The sequence below is a fragment of the Tachysurus fulvidraco genome, chromosome 23 (assembly GCF_022655615.1).
Source record: "Tachysurus fulvidraco isolate hzauxx_2018 chromosome 23, HZAU_PFXX_2.0, whole genome shotgun sequence".
NCBI lineage: Eukaryota > Metazoa > Chordata > Actinopteri > Siluriformes > Bagridae > Tachysurus > Tachysurus fulvidraco.
Genome location: NC_062540.1, coordinates 14748817 through 14774385, shown reverse-complemented (window position 1 = coordinate 14774385; position 25569 = coordinate 14748817). Strand labels below are relative to the sequence as shown.

At 38.0% G+C, this 25569-nt stretch overlaps 1 protein-coding gene across 7 annotated transcripts in view; it reads right to left on the bottom strand.

Moving 5' to 3' along the window:
- Window positions 1-22827, bottom strand: part of camta1a (calmodulin binding transcription activator 1a) — a 380235-nt gene extending 357408 nt beyond the window's left edge. For 2 of the 7 annotated variants that reach the window (XM_027170434.2, XM_047807178.1), the window contains exons 1-3: window positions 22548-22825; window positions 17470-17571; window positions 1257-1360 (exon numbers count right to left, since the gene is read on the bottom strand). In XM_027170434.2, the coding sequence (XP_027026235.2) occupies window positions 1257-1360; window positions 17470-17571; window positions 22548-22572 (231 nt within the window). In that variant the 5' untranslated portion in view covers window positions 22573-22825. Of the gene's footprint in view, window positions 1-1256; window positions 1361-17469; window positions 17572-22547 lie in introns of all 7 variants that reach the window. The other 5 variants (XM_047807177.1, XM_047807180.1, XM_047807176.1 and 2 more) reach the window with 5 other exon arrangements.
- Between the last annotated feature and the right edge of the window lie 2742 nt (window positions 22828-25569).

The window sequence follows — 25569 nt, the reverse complement described above, 5'->3', positions numbered from 1 at the left end:
CAGATGGTTGAGAAAGTTATATGATGTAGTTCTAACTTGCAAACTGCTGTACAGGGGATCAGAAAAACCTACATCTGAGAAGAGAGACTGAAATTTCACACGCCTGTGTACTATAGTACAGCGTTCACAGTATGTAAAATGTACATTACTTCACATGATTAATGAGTTTTCTGCTCTATGCTGAATGAAGCACTGAATCATGTTTCACAATACAGGGAAGGCAAAATATATATGTTAATACACCGATAATGAATGCAGCTGTGCTCATTAGCGACATCTCAATAGTAGTCTTTTATATATAATATTGTAATCATAGGGATGCTATATTTGTATACCGTACTATAATCGGGTATCTGTCATACACTGTGCTTGTGCACTCGAGCAAAAAAATGCTCCAATACCATGTGATGCTATGTGACGTAAACTGTTTATACAGTAATTTATTGTGCTGAGGAACAGATGACATGCAACTCCAGAATCCTGTTACCTGATTAAACATCTTAAACATAAATGTCAAATAAAAAGTAGAAAGAATTTGTGGCTAGTAACCGATGATATAGATAGCTAGATGAGAAAAAATGGCTTCACACAATGCTAGGTTAGTGAAAATAACAGCTCTTATCCAGTAAGCTGTTCTTGAGGCTGTTCTTGAGGCTCTTGAGAAAATGAAGCGACAAAGGCGATGGAATTTGACCTAGAGCTGTACAGAAGCACTTTCCTGAATTTAATCAAACATGCATGCAGCCATTATCAAAAACCAGCTAAAGCAGTGAATTAAAATAAACTCTTTTTTTAAAAGAACACGTCTAGTAACATATATGCATGGACAGACACGTGTAAGTTCTTCAAGGCCACCATTTAAATCAAGAGAAATATAAACATAGCTAAATAAAATGTTCCATGACGTTCCTGGTTGATTATCTAGGTCACGTAGGTTAAGTACGTCACTCATTTTATTATCGGTATCGTTATAAACGAGTACAAATAGGTACTCAAGAATGAAGGAGCGGTGGTATTGCTGTATCTTTACGTAACAACGCGTCAAAGCCGTGTTAAAAGTTTATACGATTGGTTTTGACATAGAAATTAGCAGCTGCTGTTGCTCAATATGTGTTCGGAGCCTCTGTAACACTTCCTGCTAAAACCCGGTGTCAGATGCATAGCTTAAAATAAAGAGGTGTGATTTCTATAAGGTCAGCAGCGGTAAAAAAAAAAAAAAAAAGACAGCAGCAGATGGTAGGGAGAGGTGACCTTACCTCATTCGTGTTCCACCGGTGTCTCTCTTTTGGCAATGAGGGGCATTTTGGTAGACATTCAAGCAGCTTTTTGGGCAGGTATATTTTCAAATGTCCATGTTCATCTGAGGACACAGAGAAGAGCACAGAAAGTGTGTCAGCAAGGTAAAGTCTTGAGTATATACATTTTTACACACTGTAGAATAAAGTAGGTCAGTGGCAGAACAAGGTCTGCATTCAAACCTAAATAAAACAGCCGACATCTAAAATATGATATCTTGGTCAAACTAGGCTTACAGGTCGGGGTTGTCAGTCATACCGCCCACTCGCCAGGATCTGCTCAGGAAAGGTTTTAATCCGTGTTCTAAATAATAAATCGTCTTATTGAATGTAAGTTAGCTGTAAGATTAGAAGAAAAGAGCATCTTTGTTATTCCAAATATATGGTAAAATAGAGCCATACGTTCAGACCCATAAACTCTCCTGATATCTGATGTGCTATGATACTGTATGTAATTCCTTATTAGCCAGCTAAAGATTTGATGTTGTAGCCTTGTCTCTTTTAAAAGGAACAAATTATAGAGTCTTACTGCGGTGAGGGTGAAGAGTTATTTACACATTTATGGCATTTGGCAGACGCACCTATCCACAGTGAATTACATTTCTCTGTCTCTCTCTTTTTATACAACTGAGCAGTTGAGGGTAAAGGCTATTGGGTTAAGGGCCTGTAGGGGCCAAGCAGTGGCAGCTTGGTGGATCTGGGATTCAATCTCACAACCTTCTGACTGGTAGTCAAACAACTTAGCCTTACGGTTAGGATTTCTATTTGTTTTCGTTTGGCAGACTTTATTTTGTAGACTTCATTTTTTTCAGTATTATAGGTCTTGATATATGATCCCAATTAAGTCCTTTTCAGTTTCTGGTTGTTATACAACCCCAACCCCAAATCCCAACCTTTAATTACCCCTGCCCCATACACGTGCACCATCTCCCCATGGCAATCATACTACAAAATGATACACACAAAAAAAATTGTAATGTTAGGTTTTCTTGTAGGGTTCAGTCCTCACATCATAAAGTGTAAACTTTATAGACTTACAAATCCAAAAAAGAATCCAGTGAGCAGCAGTTTTGAGAGATGTCAGAGGACAAAGGATCAGACAGGATCAAACTACAGTAACTCCAATAGCCGCTCTTGGTGATGAGCAGAAGAGCATCTCAGGATGCACAACATGTCAAACCTGAAGGTAAAACCACCCACCGGGTTCCTCTCCTGTCATCCGAAACAAGCAACAATTCAGTCAACAAACTATAAATCTCATACAACATTAATTCATGATTCCCATATGCCGTCAACTCCTTTTGCTCTCACTTATAAATGAATTTGTTTGTCTAGTGAAAAGTTGGAGTGAAAGAAGTCTTGAATGCAGGAGGTTAATAAGAAAATAACCAGTAAGGCTTTAGACATCTGAGAGTGCATGGTTAGCAGAAGGCTTTGGAACAATGCTGGATTTCAAAGCCTTATAAGGAATGATGGTAAGCTTCATTAAGACTTTAACTATGCAATAAAGTCCACAGCCATGCTGATCCTCTCTCCAAGGCGGAATGGTAAAAAGCACAAATGCCAGGGAGGGATAAAAGAAAAGGCGAATACAGTTTGTTCAGAGGGCAGTTAAGGCAGGGCTATAAATCAGCCTTTCTATTCTATCGCCACGTCTCACTGACGGCAAAGGGCTTAACAGACTCGTCCAATCACTGCTATTTGCCTTCATTGTTTGGAAGCAGAATGTCTAAATTATAATGATATTGTCTCCAACTGCGAACCGAGTGCAATAATAATCACCTTGTTACTATTGTTGTGACGATTCCGCTTTCGTCTCTCACCAGCACCCACTCACATAACACTCACTTCCAATTGCAATAAAAAAACTCACTGGAATAGAGGATGGGACACTCAAACACACACACACACGCACACACACACACACACACACACACACACACACACACACACACACACACACACACACACACACACACACACACACACAGGTTATCTTTATAGGATATGAGAGGATTCTTTCCAGAATAATACTCCAACATTAACCATAATATACATGTAAATTTAACCAAATATTCAACCTGGATTAAGATTAGCAAGATGAACAAAAGTCAGCAACCTTCAATAAAGAAATCAATGCGGAAGGAGCAAAATATGCCAAATAAAATCACAGTACTGGAAATTGATTCACATAAGCTGTTAGTAAAAGGCGGAAATGGACATCTTAGTGTATGTTATAAAAAAAACATCTTTCTCCCCACCAGTATCCTGTTCTGCATTATTATAGCTTGCTGACAACTTTTAAACAGAAACATGAAACTGTATGATCCTGATTGATTAATCCTGTTTCTCACAATAGCAGGTGGTAGCCAAAAAAAAGATAGAATTAAACACACTAAGCGACTGGTTTGTCTGGAGCATTAAATATAAAAGATTTGTAACCTATATTGTTCATTGCTTGAGCAATTCATCATGGATACAATCCGCTACGCTCTACGTGTTTTATGTCAAACACTCACAAATAAACCTTTGAAACTGCCACAAAATATTTCAGCAGGTTCAAACTAGGCTTGTGCAATATCGATTTTTCCTTCTTAAATTATAACTCATACTAGCGTACTACGCTGTTAAACTGCAGCGCTCCTACGCAAAATGGATGGCAGGTCCGGTATTATAATGTAATCAGAGTGAACGTCACTGGATATCGTGGTGGTGTAATATCATGCAAGGATGATTAAACTGTTATATCGCACATGCCTACATCAAACGAGAAATCCTCCCTCAGGAACATGTCTGAATCAGGATACACGGGCTTTGACTAATCATGAAAGCTACTCGGTGATGGTTTTAACGTTAATCTATATACGTTTACCCTTTAAGTGTTAAAATGAATAAAACAAAAGAGGAATTTGAAAGATAATCCGTTTCTAAATCCTGCTTGAGCTGAAATGTACATGACTCAATTATGAATCATTTGCAAAAGAATGATTCATGTGGGTATTTTTGATCTAATTAGCTGCTATCTTAGTTAGAACTACATGATCCCACGGTTTTAGCAAGACGCTAAGGTTTTAGAGAGAACAACAAAACACAAACCGCTGATGAGTCAGCTGTGTCATATAGCGCTTCTGAGTCATCGTTAGAAACACCAGCACGACTCTGATGTTGCTACAATAGTGTAATAACAATTCACATGTCATTTCAAGCAAGCCTGCAATTGGAGTAAACTAAAAGCTTGCAAATTGAGATTACAGTTAATGGGCTTACTCTTCACACCGTATTGTAACGCCACTCACATCACCGATGACATATCTGGGTACACCTAGTGAAGCCAATTACATCATTCCCAGCAATGGCTGCGTGCGAGACGCACTGGGCAATTTGTGCAAAATTGAAATTACCATAGTATGAGGGTGCCTTTCTTTAAATCAATTTCCCTTCAATCCAATCCACACAATGAAAAATAACACAATAAGAGGGAGATGACAACCACAATGAAGTAATATCAGTTCTTCTGAGAAATCCTCAGAGGCCGTGTTTGCTTTGTGAAATGACAGAAGCCGCATGTAAAGCGCGGTGGCGTCGTCCCTGTTGCATATCCCTCATGCTCTCCCTAGTTGTCAGGCAATCGACTCTTGATATTGCAGACATTTGTCAAAGAGCACGTTGTCATCTGTTTAGACTCAGAAAAATATGGCTTTAAATGAATTTTTTTCTTATTATTCTTTTCCTGTTATCTTCTCGGCCCTGGCCTGACAAAAAAATGCGCTTTTATCCAAAGTACAAATACAAACGTGTGATTTGTTTTAATGACGGCGGGCTAATTCAAGTCATAATCCCAAGGCTTTATGCAATACTGAGCTGTTCCATCTGCCTCAGCATTTATTAAGCCTTATCATCTTTTTAATGCATAATTTTAAATATGTAATTAATGTATGTAATCCACTAGCATGACATTTTCCCAGTGGTCTTAAAACAATAGTTTCCAACTACAGCTTTGACTTTTACTCGCCCTCCTGTCCCTTAACACCAGCACTGCCTGTGGAATAAGAGTACCACTTATTCAAAGTGTGTGAGCAAGCATTTTACTGCTTGCGTCGATTCAGTGGATTTGGGATAAAATGTTTGTTACTTTGGTTTGAGCCATTCTTTCGCTAATGATCTGCTCGAGTCGTAAAACTGTCAGATACTGTGAACTATCTTAAAGACAGGGTTCTGAAAGTCAGGCTCAGGGACCCCCAGAAGTCAGAAACCAAAACACACTTTTATCAAAGTGTTTATTACTGAGGTCTCATATTTATCTATGTGTGTCACGAATGTTCCTTCTTAGTGAGAGTCGTAATTCAAAGTACTGCTAATACTGCTTTATTTGGTTATTTTGTTTTCCACATTTATTTATTTTTTCATTTTTTTTAATATGTTTATGTTTTTGATTTGGTTTCCACTCCTGTACACTGGTCAATAACCCTTATGTGTTCACCTGTACTATGAATAAATTATTTAATTAATTACTATATTATTCATACCCTGTTATTTCTCTCCTCCGTGCAAACTCTTGTCATTTATTTTGTGCATTTCTGAGCAACGTTTCTTATCATTAATGTATTTCCGCTTTTCTGAACAGTGCCTGTGTTTCCATTTTTTTTTCAATCTTAGTATGGATTATGCTACTTTGACCCTGCCTGCATTTGTATCGACTCCCTAAGACTGGACACATTTTGAACTGTCAGGGTCAAAGTAAAACCAGTAAAAAGTTAGAAACAAATCAGCTTATAAATTATGCCAAATGTTAACCCAAAGGTGAGCGGAAAATTCAGAAATCAATCCAACAAAAAGTCGACATACGGCTGCATACGCTGAAAAAATAAGCCCGATATTGGAACTGTTGAAATTGTACAAATAGCTATTTGTATTATTATTATTATTATTATTATTATTATTATTATTATTATTATTATTATATATTTGTATTATTTATATTCTTATATTACATTATTAATAAATAATATTGCTAAATTAAGTCTATACCGAAGCAAAATGCAGATTTCTGTAAGTTAAAGAGTTCCATGGCTGCAAAAACTTTTTTCCTTTTAAAGGGTGATGAGGTCTTACATCATCTTTTCAATGACTACAGAATGACTGCATGGTGGACAAGAGAGGTAAAAAGTAGAAAAGTAAAAAGACTCCTAGGGACTAATGAAGGATTCCTATCTACCACAGCAGAATGTGAACCAGGAGCAGTACTCCTAGGCTTTCTTCCATTTGACTCAGCCCTGACATTTGGTGCATGCCGTGTGCTGAAAATGGGCTTTGCAGATCTGAATTGCTCTTACAGTAGGGAGCAGATACTGTATCTAGGATGATTTGCCTCGCTCAATTAACACTGCAACAGAACAGCTGCTCACAAATAACAAGGTGCTTTAGCATCACTCCAGGTTTGAAGAAGAAAGAAGAATAAATACACAACTTATACAAGCAGTCTGACTCCAAACACAGGAAAAGATCGTCTGTCTTTAGGCCCGGGGCCTGAAAGTTCACATTCCCTTCCAAATAAAAACGTACAAGGAACCCAGTGAACATTTTTAAAATCACTGCTTCGTACAGACCTCGTCTTCTTAAAAGTTTAACCATACTTAACTATTTTAAATTTAACTATACTTGCACCTTTATCTAAAGAGGAATCCACTCCAAACATGTCTATCAACTAGCTTACCACATCAGTAGTTAGCTTAAATGCAGTGCTGAGATCTTTGATTTAGTGTTTTTGTTTTTCAGTTCCTCTGAGGTTCTTTGGATTGTTAAGCAATCTGATATTCTACTTGAAACCCTATTTTACCTTTAATGGTTTCCCCAGAGAGAGATAAGAAACTTTTTATTTTTCAGCCCTTATGTAAAAGGTTCTTTTTTTTTCTTCCTACTTTTTCCGGTGGGCGTCGTAGTGACAACAGGTTAAGAAGATCATTCCAGACATTCCTGGAAGACCACTGTTTTTTCCTAGGTCGACAGTGGGATATAATCCCTCCAGCGGATAACGGAGCAGGAAGTACGTGATACATCTATAGCAGGAGCCACAAATAAAGCATCCTCAAAGTTGGATGTGAATGTTTTTATAGACCAAACCAAAATAAAAATTCCTGCCGGATTTGCAAAAGTTTTATATATCTTTGCTTATCTTTGTGCTAACATGTATATGCTGATAAATCCAGCTTATCCATTGCAGCACATCAGCAGCCATAAACACAACTTTCCTCCTTTTACAGTGTTCTACTTCTTTGTCCGATATATTCATTAATGTGAAAAAAAAAATAACGCAAAATTTTCATTCAGATTGGATCTGTAATTGAGACAAATCAGCTACTTAAGCTTGACAACATAATCTTGACAACATAATCTGCAAAGTTGCTGGATTTTTTTGCCACTTTTAGAGCAAACCCTTCCCATTTAAGTTATTTGAAGCCGATCGTGCCGAGGTTCATTTTAGTCGGTCTTCTTATACTGTACATAAATTTCACACGATTCGTGTATCTTCTGAACTAATTTAGTTTTCATAAAACATTTCTTGTGTAACTGTAAAATTAATTAATTCAGCTCGACTAAAAAAGACTGTTTTTCAAGTAAGTTATGATTAGATTATGATTAAACTATATTAGATTAAATTAGATAATAATTTTAGGAAAAATTTGTAATTTGACTAACATATCTCATCAAATTTGTATGAGAAGTGCCATGGCCAAAGGGCATATATCCATAACATCAAACTGAAAATAATATCAAATATTAAAAAAAAAAAGTAGAAAATACTTAAAGGCTAACATTATGAGTTTTGTCACTGTAAGAAATATTTCCACTGAGTGTCACTATACATCGATACTGAGCCCTGTGCACTTAAACCCCATGAAAAACTGTAGCATCACTGCATCAGTAATCAAAGTGGAGGTGTGATTTAGACCTTTGCTGGTCTCAGACAGCCTCATGCACAGATCAGAGTAGCAGCAGCTCTCACAGTCTCTCTCTCTCTCTCTCTCTCTCTCTCTCTCTCTCTCTCTCTCTCTCTCTCTCTCTCTCTCTCTCTGCTCAACTGCTTCTTCCTGTGATCAATCGTGTCCAAGGCACACACTCAGTTCATAATTAAGCACTGTCTCTGTGTCTCACTGATCAAAAGGAGCTATAACATTTTCCCAAACACTCCTACTGATGTAATCATTCTCTCCGTTGGCTCACAGAGCAAGACCCTGACTCATGATCCGGTACCGAGTGAACCTGTGAAGGTAAAAGTCCAATGTTTCAGAGTTTTTTTCATTCCTTTCTACATCAGTGTGCAGAGACTACTGAAGAACTCGGGATGTTACAAAGAGTGCCGTGGAACTGCAGGGTTAGGAATATCCTGAGGAAAAGAAGAAAAAAAAAATCTCTGATGATGCTGGATGACTGTTAATTAAAAACTCATCACACTGGTAAAATACTGTGTAGCTTCTCCAAGTATGCAGTATGGGACAGATCTTAGGAAGTCTCTGATTTGCTCCCTTTTCACTAAATTAAACAGATGTGACAGAACACAGGGCTTATTGCTTGGAAGTTAAGGGTATAAGAAACAGGGCTGAATATTAATTCATCCCCATGACGCTGCTTAATTTAATAACAAGAGAATATACTATATTAAAAAAAATACTTGTGCACATAAACAAACTTATGCGGCATTATTAGAGCTTTGGAAAGCTCAATCAGAAAAGCGAAAACCAGGTGAGCGCAAACGGGGAAAAAAGAAGTAGGAATAAAACGCAAGCAGGCAGATAGAGGAGACGGTGGCCGGTTTGTCGAGAAATACACACAAACAATAACACAACAAGAGGATGGAGTCTTCTCTAGAGACATAGCGGTAGCTACAACTGCAGATGCTGAGTGGAAGCCATTACCGTGCTGGCGTGGATGTGGGTTACACACACCACTGTACCCAAGCCAACCTCCGCTGCTGACTCACACACTTTGTTTTTCCTGCTAAAAACAGTGACGACAACAAAAGCATTAGCATAACTCAGTCTCCCTCGCAGTGAAAAACAATCAAGTTGTTAGAGCCTAAAGTGCAAGGCAGGCTGAAACGGGAACGGCGCTATATTAGAAACTGGAATGCCACTATATTATATGTGCAGGGCTGAGCTGAGCTGGGAGGCAGCCAATTATAGAGCCCGGGCTGATCAGGAGAATGAGCCCACATGCCCACATGGCAAAGAAAATGTAGGGAAGACAGAAAGAGAAAGAGAGAGACAGTAAGAGATGACAGAGAACTGGAAGGAAATAAAAAACAGTGGGACTGTGATATAGAGAAAGTGGCTTCCTGATAAAAACGAGGGAGTGAGAAAGAGACAGACTGGGTATCGTAGAAGGAAAATGGGAAGAAATGGTAGAAGTGTAACAGCAGAATGAAGAAAGACAGAAAAGAGAAAGCGGAATAGAGATTTTTTTTTTTTGCTTGTGCTTGCCACCCACACGAAAAGGAGAATCTTTCCTGAGAAAAACCAGGTATGAGAAAAACCCAGCCATGACATCTGAAGTCTGAGATCAGATTTGGATCAGTGGCTCTCCTTGAACTTGGACCTTCCTGTCAGTGTGTGTGTGCAACCACAAAACAGGTCTATAGGTTTTTTGTCTTTTCCTTTTTTTCTATAAAACCTATACCCTTTCAAAAATTGCTGATGTTTCTTTATACCCATAATGCTCCGCCCACACTCACATCCTGACGCTCTGCAAACGCCAAAGTTATTTCTCATTATAGCTTCTGGAAAGCATGTCAAACCAAAAGATGGAGGAGAAAAAAATTCTCGCAGGTTATCCCCGATACTGGTCCTTAAGGAGTCTGTTTAGGAGCTTTAACAATATCAGTCATGCTAGCTTGCACCAGTGTCACCCTGGAGACTTGAGCAGGTCATGAAACTGGAGAAGGCTGACAAAAACAAATCTCAAATCGATATCTCGCACGACACAAAAGTCTTCCTCTTCCTCACGCTCTCTCCTTCCTTGTCTGCGTGCTTGCTCGCTGAGTGACACTATTCACTTATAATTGTTGCCTCCTTCAGTGAGGTGTAGCTGTAATGCTAGAGTACGCCTACATTCATCAAATAGTCTATTCAATCTCCAAAGCCCTTCTGTTCTTCCTTTGCAAGCAGGATTACCATTATGGATGTTGTAAAATATTAAAAGCATGTTTTATCAATTCAGGCAGAGTTAAATGGTGCGAATATAATCTTTTCCATATTCAGTGCATAAACTCTGGACTAGACATGAAACGCGTATGCTAATTCGGCACATGAACACTAACACAGAAGACTGTAAAGCCGCTCTCTGTAGTCCACTAGTCACCTGACATTACAACAGATGGCTGTTATAAAAATCATTCTCAACTGCAGTATTGATCCATTCAATACTAATCTAATAAAGCATGCCTCCTGTGACCAAAGGGCCAGAAAAATGAATTGAAATAATAATCAGGGCACTGTGGTTGTGAAAGTCATTTTTAAATCAATCTATCAAGGATGCAAGACCATGAATGCAATAAAACGGTCTAAAACAACAAGACCCAACCTTCCAATCTTCTGGCGAGACCCGAATTGTTTTTTTGCGACACCGAAATCCTCGTTCGCCCTTCTGCACTTCCCATCGTGGATGGAGAACCGTAGCCATCGGGCTGTTTGTTAGCAGTCCGTCATTCTACTGAGCTACTGACGCCCACAGCTCAAATGATGAACTCAATTTAAACAAAAACCTGGCAGGCCAGTTTCTTCTAAAAAAAAAAAAAAAACCAAACAAACAAAAAAACCCTTGTGCTTTCCAGAGATTGGCATGTCATCTAAATTTAGCGTTACCCCATGGATATCACCGAGTGATGCTATATTCTTATGCACACCATCATAGCCTTCTGTTCATGTACATGTCAGATTTCACCATATAGGGAGGACAAATAATTCATGAGATTTGTAGATGTGCAAGGAAACACATAACACAAGACACACTCTCTGGTGTCACCCAGATGAGGACGGGATCCCTTTCGAGTCTGGTTCCTCTCAAGGTTTCTTCCTCATGTCGTCTCAGGGAGTATTTCCTTGCTCCTTGCTCTGGTTGCCTCTGACTGGCTCATTAGGGAAAATTTATAAATAGAAATGCACTGACAAATACTGACAAGGTTCATTACTGTGCACCACAAGCAAATGATAGAAATGTCATGTGCACAAACAACCCAGCGATATTAGGAATAAAATGATATATCCCAGACTGTTTTATTTTCTTGATTGGTCAGAAGAAGTGGGTTCATTTTCATTAACAGTAGCTCTGACAAATCACAAGTTTATGTGGTACACAATCTATATAAATTGATCAATATACATGTCTTCTGGTAGGAGGTGGTTAGCATTTTTGGAAGGAGTCTCCAGTATCAATGCTTAGTAAGAGTTTTCTGCAACAGGGGAGTGTTCAGGACAAAGATATTTGCACCTTGCAGTTTCTCAGCAACTTGACAAGAGAATCACGTGAAGGAACTGATGTTTATAGCTGCTATAGAGGATGTGGCAACTTGTTTCATAGATGTTCCAAATCATTAAAGGGATCAAACTAATTAGCAAATTTCAGTGAATGTGGGGTTTAATTGGAATGTTATTTTATGCTGTTATTGGAAAATAATAAACTTCATATTGCGAAGCCCTCTGCCACATCACACCTGCCTATTGGTCATTATTTTCTTATAATAGCATCTCATGATGTGTTTTATGTATAATAGTTTTTGCCATTTAGCATGTTACATCAACTGATTATAGCATGGCACAAAAAAATCCTGTTATGCTATCTAGAATAAACATTATAAAAACTATAGAAGCCATAAATGGCAATCAAAGTTACAAATAGTTACAAATAAATACACAATTGAGGTAATAATAATAATAATAATAATAATAATAATAATAATAATAATAGTCATTAAGCATATTAAGGAACTCTCTTGGATCCCCATTAGATTAATGACTCAATTGGGTAGAGGTTATAAACAAGTTCTCCACAACATATAATTGTTATGTGTATATTTGCAACAATGTTTGTGTACACCTGACCATCATACCAATATGTGCTTATTGAACATCCCATTCCAGATTTAGTCCCCTTTGCGCGCAGGCTTTTAACTAGATTTTAGAGCATGGCTTTGGGGATTTCTGATCGTTCAGCCACAAGGCCATTAGAGAGGTCAAGTCCTGGTATCACATTCAAGAGTGGCACTATGGCAATGGTGGCTCCAGTGGCCAAGACTCTGAGTTGTTGATCAGAGGATTGGGGTTCAAGCCAGAGAACTACCAAGCTTACACTTTTGGGCTCTTGAGCAAGGCCCTTAACCCTCTCTGCTCCAGGGGTGCTATATCATGACTGACCCGGCGCTCTGACTCCAACCTCCAAAGATGGGATATGTGAAAAAAGAATTTCACTGTGCTGTAATGTATGTGTGACAAAATAGAGCCTTTTCTATTCTTAAAACTAATTCCAAAGGTGTTCAGTGGGATTTTGGTCAGGGTTCAGTGTAGCCCACTAAAGTTCTTCCATCCCAACCTTCATGTCTTCATGGACTTTGTTCTGTGCACACTAGCAGAGTCAAGCTGGAGGAAGTCCAGACCTTTTAGTTACAGTCAAGGGAAATTGTAGTGCTACAGCTAACAAATATCTTCTACAGTATAGTGTGCTTCAAATTTTGCAAGCATTTGAGGAAGGAACATTTATGGTTGTAATGGTCAGGTGTCCATAAACCTTGGGCATATAGTATATGTTTTCAGAGCAGTCAGACAGATTAAAAACATGGACTGTGACATTCAGTTAATGTTTCAGCTCAAGAAACAATGCAGCAAAAAACATGAAAACAAACCACAGCACTGATGTTAATCTTTTTCCTTTTACTACAGCAACATAAAGTGACCAAAAACTCAATTATACTGTAGCAATATGGGTCTCTCAAACAAACACAGTGATGTGAAAAAAGTCTTTTAAAAAGCAAAGACGCCTTTGAAACTAATCAAATTAAACATTTTATACATTTAAAAAAGATATAGAGAGAAGTAAACAGTACTAAACTGAACAAAGTCAGTAGTTGGAGTTTTGCCTTTAAAAATGCACCATTTGTTATAAGGAAATTAGCTGGTACATACAGTATCTCACAGAAGTGAGTACACCCTCACATTTTTGTAAATATTTTATTATATCTTTTCATGTGACAACACTGAAGAATTGACACTTTGCTAAAATGTAAAGTAGTGAGTGTACAGCTTGTATAACAGTGTAAATTTGCTGTCCACTCAAAATAACTCAACACACAGCTATTGATGTCTAAACCGCTGGCCATAAAAGTGAGTACAACCCTAAGTGAAAATGTCCATATTGGGCCCAAAGTGTCAACAGTTTGTGTGGCCACCATTATTTTCCTGCACAACCTTAACCCTCTTGGGCATGGAGTTCACCAGGGCATCATAGGTTGCCACTGGAGCCCACACACGCTTGACACCATCTGAACCAATGTTCATCTTGGTCACATCAGACCACAGGACATGGTTCCAGTAATCCATGTCCTTAGTCTCTGCTTGTCTTCAGCAAACAGTTTGCGGGCTTTCTTGTGATTCATATTTAGAAGAAGCTTCCTTCATGCAGACGAATTTGATGCAGTGTGCGGTGTATGGTCTGAGCACTGACAGGTTGACCCCCCCACCCCTTCAACCTCTCCAATGCTGGCAGCATTCATATGTCTATTTCTCAAACACAACCTCTGAATATGACGCTGACCACGTCCAAACTTCTTTGGTCGACCATGGCGAGGCCCATTCTGAGTGGAACCTGTCCTGTTAAACCGCTGTATGGTCTTGGCCACTGTGCTGCAGCTAAGTTTTAAGGTTTTGGCAATCTTTTTATAGCCTACACCTTCTTTATGTATAGCAACAATTCTTTTTTTCAGATTGTCAGAGTTCTTTGCCACAAGGTGCCATGTTGATCTTCCAGTGACCAGTATGAGAGAGTGAAAGCCATAACACCAAATTTAACACATCTGCACCCCATTCACATGATACCTTGTAACACTAACGAGTCACATGACACCGAGGAGAGAAAATGACTAATTGGGCCCAATTTGGACATTTTCACTTAGGGGTGTACTCACTTTTGTGGCCAGCGGTTTAGACATTAATGGCTGACTGCTGAGTTATTTTGAGGGGACAACAAATTTAGACTGTTATACAAGTTGTACACTCACTACTTTACATTGTAGTAAAGTGTCATTTCTTCAGTGTTGTCACATGAAACGATGTAGTAAAATATTTACAAACATTTGAGGAGTGTACTCACTTCTGTACTACAGTATTACTATCATTTTTCAAAATAATCTGCCACAGTTCAGCCTGAGACTTTTACTAACCAACTTCTTCTGTCAGTGACGGATTTTGCTCACATGCAATGCTTGAAAATCTCAAACGTTTTTTAATGACTCAATTACGCGACATTCAAAATAAAGATTAGAAAAAAAATCGTTATTTAAAAGTAACAGGAGGCATAAGATTTTAATGCTGGTGTAACAATGAGAGTTTTAAGATGGTTGGACTTCTCCAACTTCTCCCAAGCAAAAGTCTAGTCAGAAAATGTGTCCTGACACTCAAATATTTAGAAAATCAGAAAAATCAAAGAAGGGAATCCACTTCTGCTATAAAATTATATAATTGACTACATTATCAATGCAGGCTTTTTTTTCTTTAACAGATGTTACAGTAGAGAGTAATAACAGTCTGGAATAGGAAGAGAGCTTCGTTCCAGATTGTGATCAGCCCAGCTAATGAAGAACATTCCTCTTTAACAAGTTGCAATAAGCTGCCTAAATCACAATGCTGGCAATCAGAGCCAATCAGCTAGACAAAAACTGCTAGGGTTTCTCCTAGCTATGAATTATGGGTGCCCTAATAAATACCTACAACTCAAAGACTAGAATTCCAAAATACATAGGCAACACTGTCCCTTCAACCAAAGTCAATGAGACTCCTTGATAGATGCACTTGCTTTTAAAAGACAGCTTTGATTGCACTGGACTACGCACTTAATTAGCACCATCTTTTTAGATCTAGATCACAGGCTCGTCTATAAGCCGCGAAGGCTTTCAGGAAAATGAACACATGGCTAGATTAAATGTCAAAGCCATGCTTTTAGCTTAACTACAAAAGCCAGAACTATCATATTGCTACAGAGAGGGAAGACATATCAAAGCAAATTAGGTACAGAATCGCTTTTAAGAGATGACATGCCAGTCAAAGGTCTATAACTGGATCTTTTTTTTTCCTTTTGCCAAGTTTTCACTTCCACATACTTATACCGATGGCATGTCAGGGTTTTGTGGTGTGCGCATGGCTGGCAGGACACTGAGAACCATTAATCACGAAGCCATGACAGGAAACAGCTCTAGATATTGTCTTGTTGAAGGGTAAATTTTCTTCAGCTCTGGAGGCCCTGCTTGAAAGGGTGAATGTTTGTGCAATATGATTAAAAAATCATTTTGCAACATGGTGTTTGAGGCTTCAAGGTCAATATTTTAAGCTTTGATGAATAGGTCTGATGGGGCAAAATAGCTACTTTGAATAAAGGCTTTATTAGGCTTCCTTTCGAAGCCTGAAAGTCCTCCGTAGACTACTATCTTCTCGCCATTCTTATAACATGAGGATGTGAACATTTACTTTTGACCTTTAAATCTGCTATTTACTGAAAAATCTACATTTTGTTTTTTAACCTTGGCTAATAAGTGTAAAAATGTTCAGCGCTTTTGAACGTTACGTGTTACAACTAATAAAGCTTTCTATTCTAATAGCAACACACTTGCTTTAGTCAGAAATGTTGGAAATCGATGTCTTAATTCAGCTCAAGTATATGCCTTAACCGTGGGTAGGGGAAAAAAAAGCAGCCACTCTTTATGTGTTTTCAGCCTTAGCCAAACTCACCCATCCATGAAAATCCCATCTCAGGGAGAAAGGAGGTGAGGACCTGAGAGCACACACACATGCACACACCCACTAAACAATAAGAGGACACACTGCCAGATCCCCACTAAAGCCCTTTATCCTTATCATAACCACTTCCACAATTACTCACATGAGTGGTTTACCTGCTTTGGACAGGACGTTGTTTTATTTTTTTTGTTGTTGTTTTTTTTTACAATGGTCCAAGTGATACACAAACCTCCAGGCTGCCATGTTAACTGGGCCACCAGACACAATCACGCAGAGCGGCTAGATCATGCTGCATGCAAGAGGTATGGAATCTCAGTGATTGATATAAGCAAACCCATACATATGGTACAGACAGGCAGACAGACAGACAGATAGACAGACAAATGCACAGCTGTATGCTGGATGAATGCAAACAGAAGCTTCTGCCATTCACTTTCCAGTCCCAGAAGAACGTTCATTAAAACACTGCTTTGAAGCACTGAACTCAATGGAAAGAGCATAATCAGTGAATAGCACAACAAGGAGATGAGCGTGATCTGGCTCCGTTTTCTAAATTACGGCAAACATAAACGCACTTAATTACACAGATCAACAAATTCTCCAGGGGTGGCAGGAGAGCAGCTCGATGCGTATTAAGCATGGAGACTTCTGGAGTACTAATGGAGCAATCAACGTTCTATGCGTCGGCATACATTAATACACATAATTGATCTAAAGGCAAATAGCTTTTTCGTTCTGAAGAGAAAACATTTGTTTTCTCGGTCGAAATGAGATTAACTCGCGGTTTTCACAAATCATTTCAACAAACTACAGCTTTGCCTACTCTGCAATATACAACATGATAAAGTCTATGCTTTTAGATGGATGGTAGGAGCGAGTTTTAGAAGGTCAGCGGTGTAGTGGATGGCAGCATTTAGTATGAGAGTCTGGCGTAATGCAGTCTTTATGGACAGGTCTGGCTCTTAGCAAATGGCAACACTTGTGATATTGATAGCATGCTGCTGTCAAGAAGACACTTCAAGGTTCAAAGAAAGCTCTGGGAAGGAACTCCCAGCGGATAAGGAGGAAGATATAATGAAATCAAGAAGTAAATAAATGAATCGATGAATGAATAATAGATCAGCCAGCAAGTGGCCCCTTCAAGCAATGCCACGAATGCAATATTAATAACCAGCTCTTACTGTTCATCTCTGTGTCATCACTGACACCCTTAGGAGCAGCATGGCCGGAATAACACACAGCTGATCTGTACATTCGATCCGGATTACGAATTTTCTTCAGTCCTTCCGGAGGCAGGGAAAGAGAGAGTAGAAAAAGAGAAGAGACTAGGAAAACTGCACAATAACTTAACATTGACACCTTCTACATTTTCCTCATGCACACACACAGACCAGTTATTGGCTAGTTGCTGTGAACCCAAGCTTCCCTCCCCATGCATCTCGGACATGTGCGTCACTGAGTAGAGAAAAACTTCTCTCATGCAATCTCTTCAATTCGGCTTTCAGGTTCAGTAAGCCAAAGTTACTTCTCTCCACCAAGTCTACACCGCTGTTTCACTGTGCATGTTCAGAGGGGCAGAAGGGATTGCTTTGACTTAAGTTGCTCCCTAGTGGTGAGGACATGTGGAATTATATTTGGGTTCAGGTTTGGGCTTTGAGACGGTACAAAAGCAATCTCTTTCATCTTGTAGAAGATGACAGTGTGTATGTTTTCATTACAGCAGACCTGAACACACGCTGTTTATTATTTACAGTATATGGGTCAGTGCTGAAGATCAAGAATCTAACTCTATAATTCAGCTTCAAAAGATCAATGTGGCAACTCTGAAAAAAAAATATGTAAAGTTCTGAATTTGCAATGAAAAGATGATGCGTGGGAGAATCTTAACTGCTTGTGCATGGTTTTCCAAAAGCATTACAGAGTTATCGTAACTGCTGAGAAACATTTTAGTTTTATTCTTCCTTCCTGGGATAATGCCTTTTGGGAAATGGTGCCAGTTAATTCCACAGTGTCAGATAGTTTGCTTGTGTATTTCTTTCTTTTCTTGACCTTCTATTCTCCCTTGGTTTGGCTGAGCATTGAGAAATACATATTCAAACATTTTCCTAAATTTTCCCTTTGGAAATTTTTTGGAAGTTCGGTTTGCTTTGCATTGAGCAAAATGATGTCTGCTTGTCTGAAGCAGGTAAGGCATCTCAACTGGTTAAAGTATCTGTTTCTACATTACAGTACGCACTGATAAACCCATCCATGCCCCCACCACATGAATGATCTAATTCATTTAATAGAATTATAAATCCCCAAGCGGATATCCACTCAAGCTTGACCAACATGAGATTTCTGAAGCTAATATCAATACTGATGTTGGGCTACAAAATAAATCATTACCACAGCTCTGAGATATGCTGTGATATTCTGATTTCAAGGTATAATAAAATCAGGTAAAGAAAAAAATGTATTATGCATTTTCTGTGTAGTTTCTATCTAAATGAATGTTGCAATTTAATTTGGTAATAAAATGCATTGATCTTCTTAATACAAATTCTACAACTGTATAAACGCAACTTCACCTGATTATTTTAAGTGTTACATATTATAGAGGCGATTTAAATATAAAATTGATACTATACATCAAATTGGTGTTTTCCTTCACAAAATTACTAAACCCTATAATTAACCGACGAGCTGAATCAAGTGTCTTGAAGCAAAAAAAAATCACCAAACTGTCCTGTCTCTCTAGGACTGAGACTGGAATACTTATAAACAATATTCCTATTTATTTCAAGTTACAAATGGTTGATACTTTGTGCAGCCTTGTGTACAAATCCTTGCGTTACTTCAGCTCAACTGCTAAATATCAAATAAGCAGCACAAAGAATTAAACTCCTGCGCTGATTTAAAATAATTTCCCCAATATATCCTTTAAATAAATCCTACCTTTAAATAAATGGTCGTAAGGGAGGACTGTTGCCTAGTTTAGCAAATAAATATCTAGCTCACTTTTTATTATGAAGCTCGAAGCTAGTGTTAAACCATAATTACCTCACAAACAGAATCAAAACACACAAGGAAATATATCCCTGCTCTGCTTCAAAACAATTTTTTTGTTTTTATTCCTTTATGTGAAAGGTCATCAGTTTCACATTGCTGGCTAGTTCAGAAAATGAATAGCTAGCACACTTAGCAAGCAAGTGTTAGCATGAGTAGCACGGATATAGAGTCATGTCATGTCACAACACATTAGAAAATATCCTCTTTCTGTTCTTCCTCTTCTTCAAAATATATTTACACATTTCTTTACACTTTTTACTTTATAAATACAGCCATTTGCTATCGCTTGTTTTTCACTTTATTGGCTAGTGGACCGGCTGAAGAGTCTATTAGAAAGTGGATAGCTAGCATTAGCATAAGCATACATACCAAACAGATTTGTGTTTGTTTGTATTTGTTATTTCTTTTTTGTTCAGGAGAATAAATGTATGTCGAAATATGAATAAATCCACTTGCAGTGACATTTTATTTCCACAGACTAATTTTGTTAGTCTGTTTAGTCAAACATGTTTCTCTCAGAAATTCATTTTATATACTGCTAAAGTAAAAAAAAAGGGTTGAAGTATCGCTATGCTCACAGTTTTTTCCCGGTCTTGTTGAGCCATTGCAAATATCAGTGGAATAAATGGCGATATGAATCTGAAGGGAAAAAAATGAATATAACCTATTGATTTGGCATATTTACCACATTTTAAAAAAGCACAATATATAGAGAGAGATTCAAAGGTTTTGTGTCTTTCCTTTTGTTTGCAGTTGTAGTTGTAATCCAGTTAGAGTCTGTTACTGATATTAGATTAGTTACTATTAATAACATATTTTTTAAAAGAATAATAAAACAATTGTGTGAAATAGTGTCACAAACAAAAAATATCATGTTTCATGTGATAGCCAACAGGCTGCTAAAGACCCTATTATTAAACACTGTATTGGAAGTGGGATTCTCTGGAAGGGTCAAACAAGGGGACAGGAGCACTCAGTGGGACATAAGAGATATTATCCATGTTTTTGTAGCAGCCTCTAGCAAAGAACAGCCTGTCCTTATGTGCAAAAAAATCTGTGAAATATTGAAGCCCTGGAGAGCAGCGCTCAACACAAACACTGCGGCTTCAAGGACAAAAGGTTACAGGACAGAGAGTAATCAAAAAGGTAAAGAAATGTAAAAAAAACTATGCAATGTTCCACTCACATTCACATTGTTACTAAGTAGGCCTAGAGTATTAAATTGGCACAGTAGGGTAGAATATATAGAATATAGTTATATATACTGTAGAATGTGTGTGTGTGTGTGTGTGTGTGTGTGTGTGTGTGTGTGTGTGTGTGTGTGTGTGTGTGTGTGTATATATGTATATGCAAAAGAAAAAGCCCTCAACCTGTCCAGCACAGAAGCAGCTACGTTCATGAGTAAGTGTGTGACACATGTTCCTCCTCCGCACGTTGACCTCACAAGAATGTCAAAAATAACTCAACCTGCTCTGCCAGGGGAGTCTCAGCTCAGACGATCTAAAAAGCACGTGGCAGCCATAACGCAGCGGGAGGAAGAACATGAATGTGGTGCGCATTACAAGCCCGGATGTGTTTGTTTGCATCTGTAACAAATAGAGAACAAGCTTGGGTAGCCCTGAGCCATGTGATGCTTTCAACACAAAGGTAGATATCTCTTTATTCCAATACTCCCCTTCTCAGTTGACACGCCGTGCATAGTAAAACAGACGTGTAGTGTGGCGACTAACAAAGCTCAATACCACCCCCCTGTGTTCCAGCACTGGTTCAAAACCCAACACACTTTTCCTGCTGTCATTGCATTGTTTCCTGATCACTGATTTTATATTCATAGCTTTGTAATTACAAGGTAATAAGTAAGTCAGTAATACGTGCATGAGTGCTGCTTCATCCTAGTATTCTAGTATAAGGTCAGTGAATAACCGGATTCATTGCATTGTCCTTTTGAACTCTTCAAGTTTAACTTTGCTTATGTCAGTAATCAAAAATCACAGCAATAACGGGATATATAGAAATAAGTCTGTGCAATAAAAATACTTGTGTGGTTTTTTGTTGTTGTTTCTTTTTTTTTAATAAAAGTTTTTTTAACACAAGGTCTCCACCCTGTGGCTAGAAGAAAAGACAACCTTCAGCTATTAGTATTTTTTTTATTTTATTTATATATAGTCAATTATCTATTAAATTGAAACAACCACTGACTATGGTTTACTTTTTACCAAACACAATCGTATCAATCACAATAAAGAGTAGCTGTGATTAGTTTTATTCTTACAGAAGTTCAGCAAGAACATAATGTACACCTACTACACCTGATCTAGACACACACTGAGAGCGAAAGAACCTAATCATTAACATCACCATCAGTAATCCTGCAACTAAACTAATAGCAAAATGACAAGTGGAAGGATTTTTGTAAGAAATATATCAAATTGCTCTGATCTGCGTTATTCTACAGAGACTACCTACTGATTTCAATCCAAACTTCCTTCTTGGCAGCACATGTAAAGTTTTCCAAAAGTATACATCCAATACATGCAAATCAGTTGTTGGTTTCCTTTTTAACATGCTGGCATTAAGAAAAAACTCTAAAGCTGTCCCACAGGTATAGTTTATGTGTGTTATTTCAGCTGAGTAGTTCATGCACATGCTGTAGCAACAGAACAGCACTTTGGAGCACAGAAAGTAGCACATCACTGTGGTTAGAAGTAGATTCTTACAGACAAGCCAAGCTTTTTGAGACATGTCAGTGCCAGACTTGGTGGATAAAAGCAGTGCGATTCAACACAGGCAACTTAGGAACAATTCCTGTGCATCCGGAGGAGCTTGATAAATAAAAGAGAAGTTAGTGTTCGACTACTAAAACGGTGCTGTCAGTAAGTTTGCTCTCTGAACTGAGACGCAGAGAAAAAGCGTTTATTTGTTGTTTTTTTACGCTTGTCGGGTTTTTCTTTTTCTTTTAATTTCAGTCTCCCAATTTTCGCATTCTTTTTTTAATGTAATACACATTGCTGGCTAGCTACCATAGCTGGCTAGGGTAATGATGGAGAAATAACGAGTGTGTCAGGATAAATGCGGAAACCCGAGAAGCATCTCGCGTCGCAAGTTGCGAGCCCACTCGGACCCGTTGTTTAATGTTTTCACTCCATTCACACTGTTGTCATTAGTAGTAAACAAAAACATTTATAATCCCCGAGCTTTTGCCTCTTACCTTCCGGCTTGTTTTCGGCAGCCATTTCCCCTCCGCGCGCCACATCCTCCTCCTCCTCCTCCTCTTCGCGAGCGTTGGGTACCACCACGCGCGTGCACGTCGAGGACAGCGCGAGGAGGGACCGGCTGAGCGGGAGGCAACTCCAAGCCACTCCACCATTGGCTGTGGGATGATGACTGGCCACGGGATGCTGAAATAGCCGGCGAGCTCAGCGAGAAACGACTTCCCTTTCCAAGTGTCCGCTCGCGATCATTGGGTGATGGAGGGATGTTTAGGTGCAGCTTCCACGCCTCAGAGAGACAGACAGCCAATACGCGATGAGCTCGTGCCTGAACCGTGCACCGTCAGAGGAGTGCGTAAGACTAAACGGGCACAGGAGGCTTCTTTTGAAACTATACAATGTGCAAGGGAGATTTCTGTCGAGAATTCCTCTTAGTAAGTTTAAGATAGATGTGTGCATAGGGTGGCAAAAAGGACAAGGCAAAGGGGCGGCACCATCGATGTCCAAATACAGACTCTATAATCAACCTAGATGTGCCTTTTTTAAAAAAAGGCAATGTCAACCCCGAAACACACACGTTTAGATTGAAGTATTTGAAATGTGTCTCATCAACTCTACTGTTAATTTGATGCTTGATGCTGCTGCATTTTAATTATTCCTGTGAGAAGCTGGCGTTTGGGTGCCAAGATGATGGCACCGAAGGTGGCATTTGTATGAAAGTTCAAGCAGTTGCTGAATTACATGAGTAGATGTTTAAGAAATACACTATTCAGGAATATAAATAAAAATGAGATGCAAGCCGTTTTCTACAATGACCACAGATTTGTCACAAAGAAAAAGACAGATTTGTTTTTGTTTTTTTTTACAGGAGAACCCATAAATGTGTACTGAAAGTAAAACCAACATCTTAAAGGTTTATACCACAGCACTGTTCTGTGGTAGAATCTGGAGCTGTTGATATTGAATACATATGATGAACAGCAGCACTGACATTAGCGCTGACTGTGATTCACATCACATACATAGTTTAATGGGTTTCTAGTATGTTCTATAATAACAGTTTATTTCAGGGCAATTCATATTCATATGGTTCACAGTCGACATAAACAATGTCTCAGACATTTCAAAAATATGTTATCCAACAAAGAAAATGGTGAAGTTTTATGCAGCAGGACATTTATTGAAGGAGATTCTAGTATCAGCACATTGCATTGTTGGTAGGCTTTTCCCCACAGAAAGCTTTCTGAACAGACAGGTTTACACTATACATTTTCTCTGTGAGGTGCCATGCTGTTTTTTGTTCTATTAATTTAGAGAGAAAGAAAAATGAAAGACTGCTGAAGGAGCAGTAGTTTATAACTGATATAATGCAACTATTAACTGGAACTAACTTGTTTGGCAGAGATTCCACAACATTAAATGTAACTATAAATGTTTAAATTGAACAATGTGTCATTTGTTATTAAATAAACTAGTAACAATTGGTAATAATATACCAAGTCACTGTGCTATAGCAATAATAAAGCGTTTTTGGATGTGCTGTTATAAGAACATAATCCACTTTGCATCAGGCCATATCAAACAACCCTGTCCAAAAAGATTCATAAAAGTGTATGCATTATTTTTATTATTGTTATTTTATTATTCCCCAAACAGCTTACATTAAACATCCATTATGGGTAAGATTTGAGCACAATAGGTTTTTAATGTAGGAACATTTTGGAAATGCATGTGAATAGTAATCAAGTAAGCTACAAAATAATGTAGATAGAGATTAGGTTAAGAAAATGCTGTGCTCTTTTAAAGTGTTCTTTTAAAGACATTTTAATTAAATGTACTGTGATTAGGAACATTGCCCGATTATCTATTAATGAGGTAAATGATTTTCAGTAATGAGGTAGGCTTGTGTGAATTACGTAGTCTGTATATGGTTAATGGATAAAAAAGGAAAGAATAGAACTAGCTATCACACAGAGGTGGTGCTGAAGGGACAGCTCCAGAGAGAGAAAGACTCATACAGAGAGTGCAGGAGGCTTTAAACACTACCAACTCGTCCTTATTAAAAACCTAATTCAAATTAAAATGGAAGTGAGTGCCTCTTAAGATTCCCCTCAAAATTGAGATTACATATAGTGTAGGTCAGCATAGAGTGGTCAAACGTATGTGTTTCATAGTCTCACAAAATCAGAAGCCAACAATTGTTTATATGGTCTTTGTATACAGTAGCATTAAAATTTCCTTTCACCAACCCACATTTCATCATGAAGTTGGTGTGAAAGAACAGCTTAAATAAATTGTAATTCTTACTGTGCACTAGGCCTTTTCTCCCTACATCACCTCCAGATTTCACTAATGTGGCTGAATGAGCACAGATCCCAACATCCAGGCTTCAAAATTTAGTGAAAATCCTTATCAGAATAGTGGAAGGTACAATACCAGGAAACAGGCGACAGGCAGTGTATTAATGCCCATGGTTTTGGAATAGACACATATGGTCATGTGTCTGCATACTTTTGGCCATATAGTGTTATTAAACCTGAGTCACTTTTGGCTATTTAAAAAAATAAAACAAACAAACAAACAAATAAACAATAATAATAATAATATATATTTAATTCAATTGCAAATGTTAAATATTAGTCTTAAACCAGCAAAAATAGTTATGACCATATAACATTTTTGCAAGGTAAGTCATTTTTTCTGTATTTTAAAAATTATTTAGTTTAATAATAATAATAATAATAATAATAATAATAATAATAATAATAATAATAATATCATTATTGCTGTTGTCATGATGATGATGATGATGATGATGATGATGATGATGATGATGATGATGATAATGATGATGGATTTCTTTTAGGTCAATCCACTTTTTCTTTCTTTAGTTACATTATCTGAATTGTCTGAGAAACGTTGTTAATGCATTCATGAATATGTAAGTGGCCCGACACAACTGAGAGATTAATGAACATTCTTTAATTGCAGCAAGCTCATAGATAATGAATTAAATGTTTC